The sequence below is a fragment of the Cuculus canorus genome, chromosome 1 (genome assembly GCF_017976375.1).
Source record: "Cuculus canorus isolate bCucCan1 chromosome 1, bCucCan1.pri, whole genome shotgun sequence".
NCBI lineage: Eukaryota > Metazoa > Chordata > Aves > Cuculiformes > Cuculidae > Cuculus > Cuculus canorus.
In genome coordinates, this window is record NC_071401.1 from 5,180,217 (window position 1) to 5,195,788 (window position 15,572).

At 43.4% G+C, this 15,572-nt stretch overlaps 1 protein-coding gene across 1 annotated transcript in view; it reads right to left on the reverse strand.

Moving 5' to 3' along the window:
* GUCY1A2 (guanylate cyclase 1 soluble subunit alpha 2) overlaps positions 1-13,756 on the reverse strand; it is a 158,676-nt gene extending 144,920 nt beyond the window's left edge. Inside the window, exon 1 of the mRNA XM_054056576.1 lies at positions 13,337-13,756. Coding sequence (XP_053912551.1) covers positions 13,337-13,570 — 234 coding nt within the window. The 5' untranslated portion in view covers positions 13,571-13,756. The remainder of the gene's footprint in view (positions 1-13,336) is intronic.
* Positions 13,757-15,572: the final 1,816 nt, after the last annotated feature.

Sequence of the window (15,572 nt, forward strand, 5' to 3'; positions counted from 1 at the left end):
TTTTACACCTCCTCATCTTCCAACTCGTAGGTGCCCATCATAGCAATGGATATTAAATACTATTCATTCCTTATATCTTACTTTGCCGTTAAAAAGGAATTAAGTTTACCATTGACATAATTAATACTGCTTACAAGACTAGCTGGGCATAACAAAGGAGCCACTTCACTATGTGCTGTCATAGTCTATCAATCACAAATTATCTCATTATTTTAAAATAATTCATTTAAAATAGTCTGAAAGAAAACTATTATTTTTCAGTGAAAGCATCACCAAGAAAAGGCATTGGGTTTTAAAATTTTGTATGCTCCCTAGAACATTTTATATTAATTAATATTTCAAACACGCAATTTATGTTATGTTCCTGACAAGCTACGACTCTCCAGTGATCTTTTAAATTATCAAGAAACTCAAGTTCATCAAAAGAAAAATATAACATGCTTCTAGCATTTCTATGCTATTTCATTTTAATAGGTGTTCACCAAACCACATATGTGCATATATCTGTTTATTTTCATTATTATTACTACTACAGCGTTCACCAAAATACATACATGCATATATGTGCTTATTTTCCTTAATATTACTACTGCTGCTACTGCTATTCCTATGGTTTCGAATTAATTCATGAGCGACCCTTGGGTGACTAAAGCAAATGTGAAATCCATTTTGTTCTCTTTGAAATTTTCCAATTCATTTAGGACAAAGCATCATTCTTTCAAAATGACTGATTTGTACCAAATCTGAGGGTTTTCACCTGTCCATTTCGTCCTAGTGCCAGAGGTCAGAAGGAAGGACTCAATTTAGATTTTTAAGCCTTCCTTCCGTATCAAAGGCACAGAGAGATATTTGGATGAGACTTGCAGCTGCAGACACTCAAATTTTAGAGATATTTGGTATTCCTCTACCTTTTGGACAAGACATGTAATTCTTTTAGAAAGTAATAGTTGAAATGCTGCTTAATTACAGGTATTTCATTCTAAGAGCATCATTATCTTCAAAAGTCTCAGATTTTGCTTACTGCTTACTGCAAAAGCTGAGCTTTCTTCCTTCTATCACCCATGAGTTTGCAGGAGGTATCTGTTTTGACAGCAGCAGGAATGAAAACGCGTACACCAGGCTGCAATACGTTTCTGCAGTTGTAAAAACGTATTTTTTAAAATGTCTGTCCTTTTGAATTCAAATGTGTTGAAATGCATACATTTACAAAAGTAAGCTTAAAATAAGATGTAAACTTTGAAAAATTTGTTTATTTTGTTAATTCTGTATCAGGTAATTACTTCTCTTCTCTGAGGGAGCTAGTTTTCCTGTGCTAAAAGACATTTAAAATTAAAATTAAAATTAAAATTAAAATTAAAATTAAAATTAAAATTAAAATTAAAATTAAAATTAAAATTAAAAGAAAGTTACACATTGTCTACAGAAAACACAATGGAAGCACCATATCAATGGAACCATCACATACTGAAAAATCATCCCCCTGTCAGTGGTACAGCATGTGTTGAAGTCCTTAGGCCTGAAGGGCTACAAATATATTTCATGGCACGTTCTCACAGAGCTCAGAAACTTTCCTGTGCTCAATCGGCAGAAAAATCTATTCTTCACCTATAGAAAAGATGTATTTTTCCCATTCTAGCAAAATGTCTTGAAGCAAAGAGGTCCAGACAGCTGCCATCTCCCATCTCCATACAGCATTTCCTTCAGCCCCTCTCCCTAAACACAGAACATTAGTACTCCACCAGCATCACCTTTGACGTGAGATGGGGAATAGTAAAAATGCCTGATCGTTAAATTAAATCTCCCTTCTGAGTGTCCCAAAATGCTTTTACAGTAAGCGTATGGAAAGCAGCAATGTCTGGTACCACAGCAGAAAAAAAATAACTTTTTATAGTCTCAAAAAGTCATGCAGCTTATGACATCTAAGCAACCCTCCATGGACTGTCTTTGCCTTTCTCATGCCTGACACACATGTTGCTCTCCCTACCCAGGGAAAAACCCTTCTAAATACCTCAAGAATTAACCATACATGTAACCTTCAAGTCTTGAGCATATTTCATCAATAGAACTTCCTTCTCCTGCAGTGATGAACGAAATAAGAATACCCCACGCACAGTTAACTCTCTTCTGAATGCTAAACGAGGTGCCTAAAATTATCAGACAATTTTACACAATCCCATGAACGCATATGCCCTTTTACTGGCATCTATCAAACCTTAGAAATTAAGTACAGACAAAAAATAAGATTTACAACTAAAACACAGGAAGAGAGGTCTGTGTAATGCGCTCATAGCCACTATGAAAACTGACCTGAGGAGTCACAAATTCTTTGTTCACATCTGACAAGAATTACTTTGGCATTTCACTGTGCATGGTTAAAAAGCCACTGTCCTCACCTTCTCAGTTTGCTGTATTTCACCACTGGTAAATGTCATTTTGCTACAGATGTAATTCCATAACTATGGCCAGGACTAAACAAAACAGTGACTCTGATGGTTAACATTTGAGCCCTAAAGTTAAGTCAACAGTCCACCCACCTTATCAGACACTTTAGCAGTCCATATCCCACCAGTTTGTCTCTAATGACACTATGGGAGATCTTATCAAAGTCTTTCTTAAAGTCAAGGTAGACAACATGTCTCCTTCCATGCCTGTTCAACACTTTGCACATCGTAAGGAATTTAAGGAGGGTGTCAAAGGGTCCATGAAAATCAACCAATTTCTTGTACCCCTTCACCCTACAGGCTAGACGCCCACTGGATCCTGCCAAGAAGATCTATGACAAAGCCAAAATCTACTTTCCTGAAGTGTGAGGCTGTTTCCACTTATTTCTCCTTCCCACTTCTCTCAGTGTTACGGATCCCAGCATTTCATGATCACTGTAGCCAGGGCTGTCCTCAGCCTTTATACCTTCAATCAGTTCTTCCTTGCTTGCGAGCAATAGCTCTAGTAGAGTATCCGCCCTACTTGTCAGCTCAATGCTCACCTTCATTAAAAAACCTCTCTTGGGTACACTCCAAAAATCTCCTGCATTGCTTCTGCTCAGACCTATTGGACTTCTACAGGATTTTGTGTTGGCTGAAGTCCCCAATGAGTACTATAGTCTGCCATTTTGAGGCTTCCTCCAGCTGTCTAAAAGCTTTCCCTGCTTCTACTTCTTGACCGGCCAGTGTGCAGCAAACATAGCACCGTAACACCCCTGCTCATCTGTCCTCTGCTCCTGACCGTGCATGTAACTCCTGAGGAAAGAATTTCTGATACTTACCACCCTTCTTTTCTTGAAGTCTCTAGGTGCTGAGGCTCAGCTGGCTCTGATAATAAATGCTAGGGCTCATCTGCCCAACTGTAGGCACCCAAACTAATTCATTGGCACCGGCATAGGCTGACCAGGGAGGTGGTTGAGTCACCTTCCCTGGAGGTGTTTAAGGGACGGGTGGATGAGGTGCTGAGGGGCATGGTTTAGGGAGCATTAGGAACGGTTGGACTCAATGATCCGGTGGGTCCCTTCCAACCTAGTGATTCTATGATTCTGTGATTCTATGATTCCATCCTACAACTGGCATCTAATACATGCCTAAGAGCAACAAAGCTGGTGAGGGGGCTGGAGAAGTCTGATGAGGAACGGCTGAGAGAACTGGAGTTGTTTAGCCTGGAGAGGAGGAGGCTGAGGGGAGACCTTACTGCTCTCTACAACTACCTGAAAGGAGGTTGTGGAGAGGAGGGTGCTGGCCTCTTCTCCCAAGTGACAGGGGACAGGACAAGGGGGAATGGCCTCAAGCTCCGCCAGGGGAGGTTCAGGCTGGACATCAGGAAAAAATTTTTCACGGAAAGGGTCATTGGGCACTGGAACAGACTGCCCAGGGAGGTGGTTGAGTCAACTTCCCTGGAGGAGTTTAAGGGATGGGTGGATGAGGTGCTGAGGGGCATGGTTTAGGGAGCGTTAGGAATGGTTGGACTCGATGATCCAGTGGGTCCTTTCCAACCTAGCGATTCTATGATTCTGTGATTCTATGATTCTATGATTCTGTGCCTGAGGACTTGGTCTTCAGAAATACCAAGTTATTTCTTTTGTCTAGAAAAGATGTTGAGTGATTGCTTTAGACTTAGACATCTTTTAAATGTTTAAGTAAGGACAGGCAAACTCCACCCTGAGGTGTCAGAATTACATACAGTATCTCAGATGACTCAGTTTAAATTTACATAAATGCAGTTTCAAATTCTTCTCCCCCCTCCTTTTGCATTCTAAGATAACCAGACAGAGCAGAAAGGGACTGTATGGAAGAGGGAGGTCCGAGCCGAGAGAGCAACCAGGCACACATTTTCTCCTTAACCCTATCAAGGCTTCAAAGATTTTTCCCAAGAGAAGCTAAGTGGCTCCTAGCTGAGCCTCCGAAGTGCTTCAGCAGTCATGTTCTCAAAAACTTGAGTGCTTAACATTTTAAACATGAAAGTTGAAGCACTGAAGAGCATAATGGGCTCAGCTAGAAACCACTTTGCTTCTATCAGAATTTCTTCGAGGAAGTCATTCGGGTCAAGGGGCTCCTCCAGATTTGGGGCCTGCGACGTCCTTCCTAGAGGAATCCGCACTTCCACATAGCAGAGAAGCAAACACCCACAGACCTCAGTCAAATCAGTGCTTTGATGTTGAAAGTTTCACAGGTTTCAAATTCGTAGGATTCAATCACCAGCTCAGCAGATGTGTAAGGCTTTCATCGCTGGCTTCACTGCTGGTCACTGTTCATTAATAAAAAACATTTCTTTTTTCATATTTCAGAACCAATTTGAGTCTGATCTTTGTCCATAGGTGATTACAGATATCCAAGCACAAGAGTAGGTGTGCACCAGGCCCATCCGGAAGGAAATAAATGGCAAAATAGTTATTTTCACATCCAGTCTGGGTTTTTTTTTCAACATTTACCCCATGACCACGAAAGCAGTGGAAAACTGTTCTTTCCCTGTCTTTCTGATCACCAAAATATTGATGTTAGAGAGGCTGTAAACAAAGAATCAAGGCTTCAGCTGAAGATAAACATTTATCAACATTCCCAAATGCCATGAGTGGGGAGATAAGCACTCAAATTGCCGCATCTAGGGAAAAACAGAACTGAAAAAGAAAACGAAGGCTCCAACAGCATCCAACAGGTTTCTGATGATGCAGAGAGAAGGAAGGTCCTTGCGAGTCCTGCATGGACAAGACCCGTTCCTGTCCTCTTCCCAGTCGCTGAAGAACGGAATGAAAGGGCATAGAGAAAAATCAGAGATGGAGAAGCAGAGCTCCAACATAAACAATCATTTGACAATTAAAACCAAATAATCTCTGGGGGTTTAACAGTGCTTTCAACAAAATAATCAGGAAAAACAGATATTTTAATTCTCTGGCTTCTGAACTTTTAGGGTGTGCTCTTTTTTTTTTTTTCCTGTCACTGTACAGGCTAAAAATTTACTTTTTTCTTTATGGAAAACCATCTTCCTGATTCCAGAAGTTTGTGCTAAACCATCAACTGCTTTCAGAACTCCGTGACTAGCAATAGATTTGATACCAAGTGAGAAAGATGCAGAATCCCCAGGAGGGGACTGTTTGGAGACTCAGAGCAGGATGACTGACAGCTGGAGGCAAAATCAGCTGCCCTACAACAGCTCTTGAAGATCTGGATGGGACCAGGCAAGGGTGCAGTGCCTGAGCTCAGCACCACTTTGCACTTAACTTCAGATCCTTCTGCTTCTCAGCTCATGCCGAACTAGGGTACTCTTCACAGAAAAATACTTGTGCACATTGGAGAAAATGCCTTAATTTAAATTAGATGGAAACTAAGAATTTTACTCCATACTATTTCACGGCAATAATAATGCAAACACCCTGAAGAAATAAAGCAAAACTACAAAATAATTAGAAATCATAACTCCTGCAACCCCAGCTGCCTTTCAACTAGAAGAATCACAGACATTATGAATGGAAATTGCCTATTAGATCATCTAGTCTAACTCCTTGACAGTGAAGGATAAATATCTCACGGTGCTATGCATTACAATACTGACTGGGATCACTTTGTTCTTCTTTGAATTTCAGCCATGACTGGAATGGATAGAAGATCTGTTCTGTGCAGCAGAGAGAATGTATTAATTAGGTGAGAATACAATAGATGTCTACCATTAACGCTACCTGTTCATCTTTTAATGCAACTCACATCTACTACATAAAATCATCAGTACTACTCTAGCACATAGGAAATGAAAGGAAAGGCTTTACATGTCCGTCCTTCTGGAGGAATTTTTTCTGCTGGGATACAACAAACCAAATTTCCTCTGTATAACTGGACATAATTTCATATGCGGAGTTGCAAAGATGCTTATCCCTTTGAGACCTATAGCCAAACCACAGCTTTTTTCTTTCCTTCATTTTGAAACTTAGTTTAAGAGTTAGCAAGTAGACATCTCTAGAAAGAATCTGCGTATGAGATGGAATGATTTATCTTAGTCAAAGCATTTTTTAGCAGCCTTTAACATTAGCACAAGAGGTAGAAGTAAAGAAAGGGCTTTTCTCTGTGTCAACATTCTAAGTAGGCTGGACTGCTGTGAAGTGGTAACTGTCTCTGCTCAGACAGTTGCAAATGAAGGACGTTCACCCTCATTTTGATGTAGCCATGACTGCACACTGCTAATAAGTGACATGTATCGAAGATCAAAATGTTCCTTTTTACTTTACAACATCCTTCTCTATGATTTACACCTGGACACTTCGGTCAGCGGACAGGCAGAGAAGCACAAAATAACTGAGATCAATTTTGTGGGATTAACACTGGTGCTGCCACACTCTGGTTCGTTGGCCAGCAGTTGAGATGTGCCTGTGGGCACGCCTGATTCCCAGCACGGATATGCTCTCTGCTTCCAGACAGCAAAGACACCTGCAATGTATGAATGTTTCTGACACGTTTTTTTCCAAGCACTGTAGGAAAGGCACGATTTCAGTCTGGAACTATACAAACATTAAGAAAGCAACTATTAATAAGATTGATCTAAGCACTAGATGTCACATATTCAAGCTCACACTAAATAAAATTTCATCAAGGTCAGTACAATGCCGCAAGCCCTCGGTGCTGTTAAACTGATTTTTTTATATATATGTATTCTATTTGCTGAGGCTGAAGTTCCCTTGTATGAGATGTTAAACTACCAAACAAGAGAAACAAACAAAACTCACTGTGATCCTCATATTAATAACCTTTTCCAGAAGGTTCCTGTTTAAGACAGCTCTGTTCTACGCTATGAAATAGCAGATTGACTGGCTACAGACTGCTTGTGTGACCTTGTGTATAAATGGCTTTTCTCTCTGTTGAAAGATACTGGGCAAAAGTCTGATTTTATTTATACTTTTATTTTATATTGTAAAAAAAAATAATCCTGTTTACCTGTTGGAATTAGAAATCAGGAGTTCCTCAGGGGTTGTGCCTTTCTTCATGATTTTCATGTTTTTTTTCCTTCACACTCTCATTCCTGAGAAGGATGTTAACTCACTTAAAGCTTATCCAGCCTGGGCTGTTAAGTGAATCAGCTCATCACACTGCTGATATGGATACCATTTGGCATTACCTTATTTCATTCAGAAAGACAGGCAGAAGCTATTCCTATAACAGTAGAGCTTAGATATACCTGATGGGTTGATGTGAGTCAGAAGGAGCTCAAAATACTTGTGCAAAATTTTTTCTAAACATTCTGTAAAAAATCAATTTGTCACCTCTCCTGTTAGTGGCAACAATGTGTTATTCTCCTAAAAAGAGTAATTATTCCTTGAGCATAAGTCCTAGAGCTTTAGGATGGAAACGGGTTTGATTTGAGCTGTTACACTGCAACTTCTCCACCAAAACCTCCCCTCCACTCACTGTAGGATTCACTTGCAATTAAGCAATTTGAAGTTACAGCACTTCTGTGTGTTCACTTTTCTCACATTGTCAGGAAAAACACTGTATTCAAAAAGACAATTTTTAAATTCAAGCTATTTGCCAGCAGCCAGTAGCAGCTTCCTCACTTAAGTAGGAAAAAAATGTTCTTAATTTAATGTGTCTTCAACTGGGTTTAAAGAATAACAGTAATAATTCTGAATGATCAGAAAAGTATATTCGGAAATGGATTTCACCAAATAATGTTTATAGTTCAAGAGACGCATTACATAGGCCATTCAGAAAATAAAACCAAACGGAAATGTAAGTCACTTTAATGCTGTGTCATGCTGTAATTCTATTTCCAGAAAGATCAGTACAGCATTTCGGGGTACGCAGTCTACTCTTGAATGTATGCCCAGACACTCTCAGCATCTTTAGCGTAGTCCACACCCCTTCATTGGGTGGGAGCAGAGTATTTGACTTTTTAAATCAGTGACTTTTTTTTTTTTCTGCTTTTGATTGTATTTTCAGTCTGGTATTGGATACAAGTCAAGATAGAACTGGAGCAAATGTGAAAATTGCTGCAAGGAACTGGAATTCAGCAAGATACTAAATGGCATTTCTAAAGAATAAAACTGTGCCCACTGGTGCCAGGATATCATTCGCACATAGCAGAGCTCTTAAAGGCAGAAAAATTTATGTTGATAATGAATAGTATATATTATCATCACCTCTAGCTATAACCGATTAAAATTGACATCATTGTCGGTGTAAAATTCATACTTTAAAATGGAGCACAACAACTAAGATGGAATCAAAAGAAAAATATGTAATTAAATTTGCTCATGATGTACATATGAGGTCCAATACAAAAAAAAATACAAAAACCAAGACTAACCCTTTAGCTCGGGAACCAAGAGTGGGAGGGGAAAAGCAAAGAGATGATTATAGAACATGTTCTAACCTGTCATAGTGAGACAAGGCTCAACTCAGTCGCTTCACTCAGTACGAGTGGACGTGTGTTCAAATGTTTTCTTACCCTCAGTTGGAAAATGTCAGCATGCAAGTTAACATCAAGACAACACACCAGCCCACAACACTGTCTGTGACGCAGTTTCTAGCTAGTAACAACATCACTGTGCTTGAGCACCCACTCTGTTCGCCAGACCTGGCTCCCTTTGCCCAAAGATCGAATTGGTGCTCAGAGGAACCCATTTTTTGTTGGCAGAAGATGTGAAAGCAAAAATGACAAGAGATCCTCAAAAGCCTTTCAGAAAATGATCTGCAGATTGCTTCAAATGTTGGCAGCATCATATGCAGCTGTGTGTCAACTCAGAAGGGAACCACTTTGAACATGATCATAGTTGATTTTCTTAATTTGTTAAATAAAGAGTCACAGGCACAGTCTCCCTTTTTTGTGTGTGTGTCGGACCTCGTATAATTATGCAGCTCATTTCTTAAAAACAAGGTCATAAATCATTGTTCTTACTATATTCCCAGCATTTCATTTTGTCTCTCCAAAAACCTGAACCTAACGCAGCAAGAAGGGCACCTGTTTGTTTTGACAGCAGTTGGATCTAGTTCCAAGTTTCTCTATTAGAGTACATAACCAAAGACATTCTAATGGCAATTCAGATGAAGGAGGACATAAGGAACATCTTTGCCCAGTCAGGAACATGATTTAAGAACACGTTAGAGTGGATCGGAACTGCCTACACAATTACAGGCTCAGCTGTGTGGCAACATCACAGGGTGAAAGGCTGTGAGAGGGCAGAGTCAGACAAGAGGCAATAAGCATGGAGCACTCTTGGCCATGGTTTGGTGAAATACAGGAGTCACAAGAGCTGAGTCTGTGAAATGTCCAGAGTTTATTTATTAAAACATCATCTTCACACTCAGGCACTGAGCACAGTCTGGAATGGGCAAAGCCCCCCCAACTCTTTGGTCTGCAGGGTGGAGCCATGCCTGGATGATGTGAGAGCCTCAATCCTCCTGCTGTTGTGCGCCTGCTTACTCAGCCAAATGGTACTTTGGGGGGCAACAGAGCATCAACTCATTGATGTTCAGCATCTGCATGGTTAGTTTGTTGAGTGCAGCTGTGACAAAAAGCTCCATCCCTTCTTGCATCGCTCTGCCTCCCCGCCCTGTGCACTCTGCTTCACTGACCTTCCTCAGTACACCCTGCTGATGAATGCAAACGGTGGGGTACGTGTGGAGGCCTGTTCATCTTCCTCATCGCCACATACTTTTGTTCAAAATATGCAGCTGTTTGGTGGAGGTGAGCCCTACCACCCTCCTAATTCTGGCTATTAAAAAATAGAAGGTGTGGGGTAAGCTAGTTCCAGATAAGCAGCAGTGTCCATCCTTCAGCTATGCAGGCATGTCAGGAGACCTTTAGGAATGCACAGGAACATAAAATTGCCCTGGGCTGTCTGAGGATCAAACCCCTACATCCTCTCATACAACAACTGCAGGAAAAATCTCTAAAAACGTATTTAAGAGAAAAGTTGGAAAATCATGTGTGCTGGAAAGTGCTAGAAGCTGTTCTCCCGGAGCAAGCAGAAAGGTTGGATTAAGCACTGCGACACAGGTTCACTTGAATTTTCTCACACAGTTCCACAGAAAGTAACATTTGTGCAAAGTCACACTCATCTAAACTTCAGACCAAGATTATGAGTGATACAAAACGCAATAACTTCTTCAAACTATAATCTATCCCAAATCTTGTTACTGCATTTTACTCTTTCCACTGATAGTATAGCTGTACTAACTCATGAAAACATTTACAGGAGATACTAACATTTTCGCACACATTTTTGTGCTTCCACTCATAAGACCTAGGCTGCTTGCACAACCTCCTTGCTTGCACAGCCTTGTCACCATTCTGTCCCAAGGCCAGAGCTCTTGCTTGGCTCCTTCATCCCTTGGATACTCCTTCCTGCTCAGTTCAAGGCTCTCCACATCTCCAGAGCAGCTCTAGGTAGCCCCTGCTACTGCCATTAAAACATCATCACCCAGAGATCTCTCTGCATGCCACAGCAGTATTAAACACACAAACTGTTTTACTCAGTGAAAATGCACAAAAAATATTTTACTCGGTATCTCAATCCAGATATCACTGAAGGAAAACACAAAATTAGGGCTAAGGATGAGCAACAGGAACCTGTAGCATCCTTCAGCTTTGAAAGTGTCAGTACCAGGATGGGGAAAAATAGCTGCTGCACGCGTGTTGGAAAGTAAAACATTGAGCTATTGGAGGCAATTTATGTAGTATATACATTCACACACACTCTATGTATATAAATACGTTTATATACCTAACAAAAACGCATATCTTCAGTATCATGGGATGAAGATATATCTGCATCTACAGTAAAAGTATTAAAGCTTTTTGTTCAGAAAGAACGTATGTCAATGAACTCTTAAGACTTGCCTTTTAATTTTACAAATAGTGGGAATAGTGTCCCACTTGACACTAATGTTATAGCCAAAGTTTGTGGGGTTTTGGTTTTTTTTTCTTCTAATTAAAGTGATTTCTAATTTACATTAGCAGATGTGTGAAAATGATCAGATTCAAAGTGTTAGACATATGGCAACTTGTTGCAAGAAGGCATATATTCAGTATCACAGAACAGATTCTCAATAAGAAAAGAATGCACCAAAATAACAATGCACCTGAACAGTGTTTTCTCTAAGTGAAAAATGAAAAGACAGGGGACCTGGTTCTTCTCCTACACCAGGACTGTGACAACTTGACGTTTTAGACCTAATCACACTGACTTATGCCAAAATGCGTAAGATGGGAGTGAAACACTAGTTACAATGCCAGGATAAAAAGGGAAAATTTAAGCAATACGTTTCATATATTAAAATTTTAAAAGAATACAGTTTTTCAGCAACAAAGGTTGCTATAATTATCTCCCAAGGAAACCACGGAAGCTGTTGTTCAGGACATAAAAACAGGATGGATGAAATTTTGCCATTCGTAACTGAAATTTCTCTGAGAGCAGAAAGGAAAGAGGACTATAAGATCTATCAAAGTTTCCCTCATCATCTTAAGAATGTGTTTATTTTGAAAACAAATTTGACAGTTCATCAAATCGGTAAAACTAAAACTTTTATAGCAACTCAATTCAGGAGATAACAGTCGAAGCTGGGCAAATACAAATACTAAGGTTATCTAAAAATACTGCACTGAGCCACTTCAGAACACTTCAAATATTTTGGGTAACACATGCTCTAATTATACCGGTGTATTAGTATCAAATTAAATAGCTTCTTTTTTTTTTTGGTACTAAAACAAGACAGGTCACCTGAGATATCATCTATTAACACCAGCATTACCAGACCAGATTCTCAGTGGAGAAGGGAAAAAAAACAAGGGGAAGGAACTCTTAACTGGACAACTACTATGTAATGCACTGCTAAGTTCTTCCATTAAACAGCTTACCTACTTCTATGTAGCCAGTACAGGAAACACCGATCACAGATTATATTAAAACTGAAGCAAACTAACAGCTGATGCTGATGAGATCTGTAATTTCCAAAGCTGGATCGCAATATGCAAGAAGATGACCCAATGCCACAACAGTAGATATAGTTTTCTTACAGATTAAGACTACTTGTTGCAATTAGTATTTTATACCTTAACACACTGAAATATCTCAGACACCAAACAAGCGTTCAGTTGCAAATGAAACTTCATGAGGAAAATTTAGCAATGGTCACTGAGGTATTAACAGGAGTGTAGCACAATCCTAGCAGAGAGGCTGGAGAAAAACCTTCTATTTTACGTGAATCTACCAGAACTCCTGAGCCATTGATTTCAGTCTTACAAAGCGATACCAGCATGTGTTACAAGTTCAACCTAAAACCACTCCTTATTTTAGCATATGCAATGCTTCTTTGGTTCTTAGGTACAGGTGCAGTTATCCAGATAATCCTAAATCACTGATTTGAAAACACAGTGAATAGAAACCGATCTATTGGATCATTGGAGGAATGTCAGCTCACCTGGGAGGCACAGGGAAATCTGTTGCTGAAATATTTCTGAACACCGAAGTAGAAACTTTTTTTTTAACCTTGTTCTGTACAGAAAAGCCCTATAAATACAAGAAGTTCACCTCTCCTCTATGCTGAAGGAAGAACGTGCGTGCCATGCATCATCTAGGTGTAACTTTTAATTAAAAAAAATGTTGCTAGTGACTAGCACTTCACGATTTTATATCTTTTTTTTCATTAAGAAAGGGACACGGCAGAAATGATAAGCTACGCCTATTTGTGCCTCCTGATCCGATTTCCACCCCCGGGCTGCCGAAATCCCAACTCCCGCAGCTTTGCGGGGCTGGACATGGAGATGAGGGGGCTGGGGGGGGGGCTCCGGTGGCGCCCCGGGAAGAGATTCCCGGGCATCACCGCCTCCTTCCCAACACAGTCCCGGCTCGGGAGGATGGGGGACTCACCGCAGGAGCCGTCAGGCGGCGGATGCTCTCGCCCAGCGAGTCCAGGTTGACCCGGCGGCGGCGCGGAGCGCGGCGAGCCCCGGCGAAAGGGATGTCGGCTTGGCCGGGGGGGCTTCGGCTGCCATTCCAGCAGAGACGGGATAAGGGACACTCGCCCTCTTCTTCGGGGCTGGTTTCTGGGCAGTCCGAGCCAAGAGAGCTGAAGGACTCCGAGGAGATCTTTCGCCGGGACATGATGCTGCGATGCCGAGCCGGGGGGGCTCAGAGCGGGGCTGCGGGGACCCGCATGGCCGAGGATGCTCCGGCACGGGATGCGGCGGCAGCGCTGCCGCCCGGCTCCGCGCGGAGCCCCAGAGGCTTTAAAGCGGCGGCGGTGGCGCCGGCTGCCCTCCTCTGGCTCGGCCGCCCGCCCTCGCTCTCCCCTCCCCCGGCTCCCTCGCTGCTCCGCGGGAATCACGTGTTGTTTGGAGCCCTTTCTCCCTCCTCCTCCTCCTCCCCCCCCGCCGCCTGTCGCGCTCAGCCCCGCGGCTCGCAGCCGCCTCTCGGGGGATACTGAGACCGGGGGGGATGCTGAGACCAGGGGGGATGCTGAGACCTCCCCACGCTGGGGGGGATGCTGAGACCTCCCCACGCTGGGGGGGATGCTGAGACCTCTCCGCGCCGGGGGGATGCTGACACCGGGGGGGATGCTGCCACCTCCCCACGCTGGAGGGATGGTGAGACCTCCCCACGCCAGTGGGATGCTGAAACCCCCTCACGCCGGGGGGATGCTGACACCGGGGGGGATACTGATACCTGCCCACGCCAGATGGATGCTGCCAGTGCCCCGTGCCGGGGGGATGCTGAGACCTTCCCACGCCGGGGGGAAGCTGACACCTCCCCACGCCGGGGGGATTCTGCTACCGCCCTGTGCTGGGGGGAAGCTGACATCTCCTCGCACTGGGAGGGATGCTGCCAGTGCCCCACTCTGGGGGGATGCTGACACCTCATCACGCCAGGGGGAAGCTGACACGTCCCCGAGCTGGGGAGGGGGGACAGATACTGCCACCGACCCGCACCGGGGGATGCTGCCAGTTCCCCGCGCCGAGGCGGGGGGATGCTACCAGGGCGCAGCCCGTTTTCCCGGCGCTATCGCCTTGCTGAGAGTGCGAGCTAATCGTTCCTCGCTTTTGGAGCTGATCGGAGGAGGGGTGGGAGAGAGGGGGGTCACGGGTCCTTTCCCCCACCCCGCCGGGCTCCGCGGGGAGCGGCGCTGCCCGTGCGGATCCGTGGGAGCGGCGGGAGGAGCCGCTCGTGCTGGACAGCTCCCTGCGCCCCGCGGCGGGAGCGCTTCGCGGTCCCCTTGCCGGGAGGATGCGGGGAAGCAGCCGATGGGAGGGGCAGTCAGGAAAACGAAGCCTGAAATCGTTTTCAAATAACAACAACAAAAATAATAAACTGGAAACGTTTGATGCTGCCGTCAGGTTTCTGAAGGAAAAGTTCTCCTCTGTGTGTAAGATCTCATCTGGAATACTGTGTCCAGTTCTGGAATCCTCAACGTAAGAAGGATATGGAACTGTTGGAACGGGTCCAGAGGAGGGCTCCAAAGATGATCAGAGGACTGGAGCACCTCCCATACGAGGACAGGTTGAGAGACTTGCGGTTGTTCAGCCTGGAGAAGAGTAGGCTCCAAGATCTTATAGCGACCTTCCAGTACCTGAAAGTGGCTACAAGAAAGCTGGGGAGGGACTGTTTACAAAGGCTTGTAGTAGGACTAGGGGCAATGGGTATAAACTGGAGATGGGCAGATTTAGACTAGACATAAGGAGGAACTTCTTCACCATGAGGGTGGTGAGGCACTGGCGCAGGTTGCCCAGGGAAGTTGTGGCTGCCCCATCCCTGGAGGTGCTCAAGGCCAGGTTGGATGTAGCCTTGGGCAGCCTGATCTAGTGGGAGATGTCCCTGCCCATGGCGGGGGGGGGGGGGTTGGAACTAGATGATGTGTAAGGTCCCTTCCAACCCAAACAGGGATGCAAAAAACAGGATGCAAAACAGGGGAGCTTGGACACAGGGTGACACCCCTAAAGACAATGCAAGGTGTCTCCTTCCCAACTTACTCTGCTCGTGCAGTCAGTTTAGAGAAACATTGAGAATCTTCGAATCATAGAATTATAGAATGGTTTGGGTTGAAAGAGACCTTAAAGACCATCCAGTTCCAATCCCCCTGACATGGGGGGCAGCGAGTGACCTCCCACTA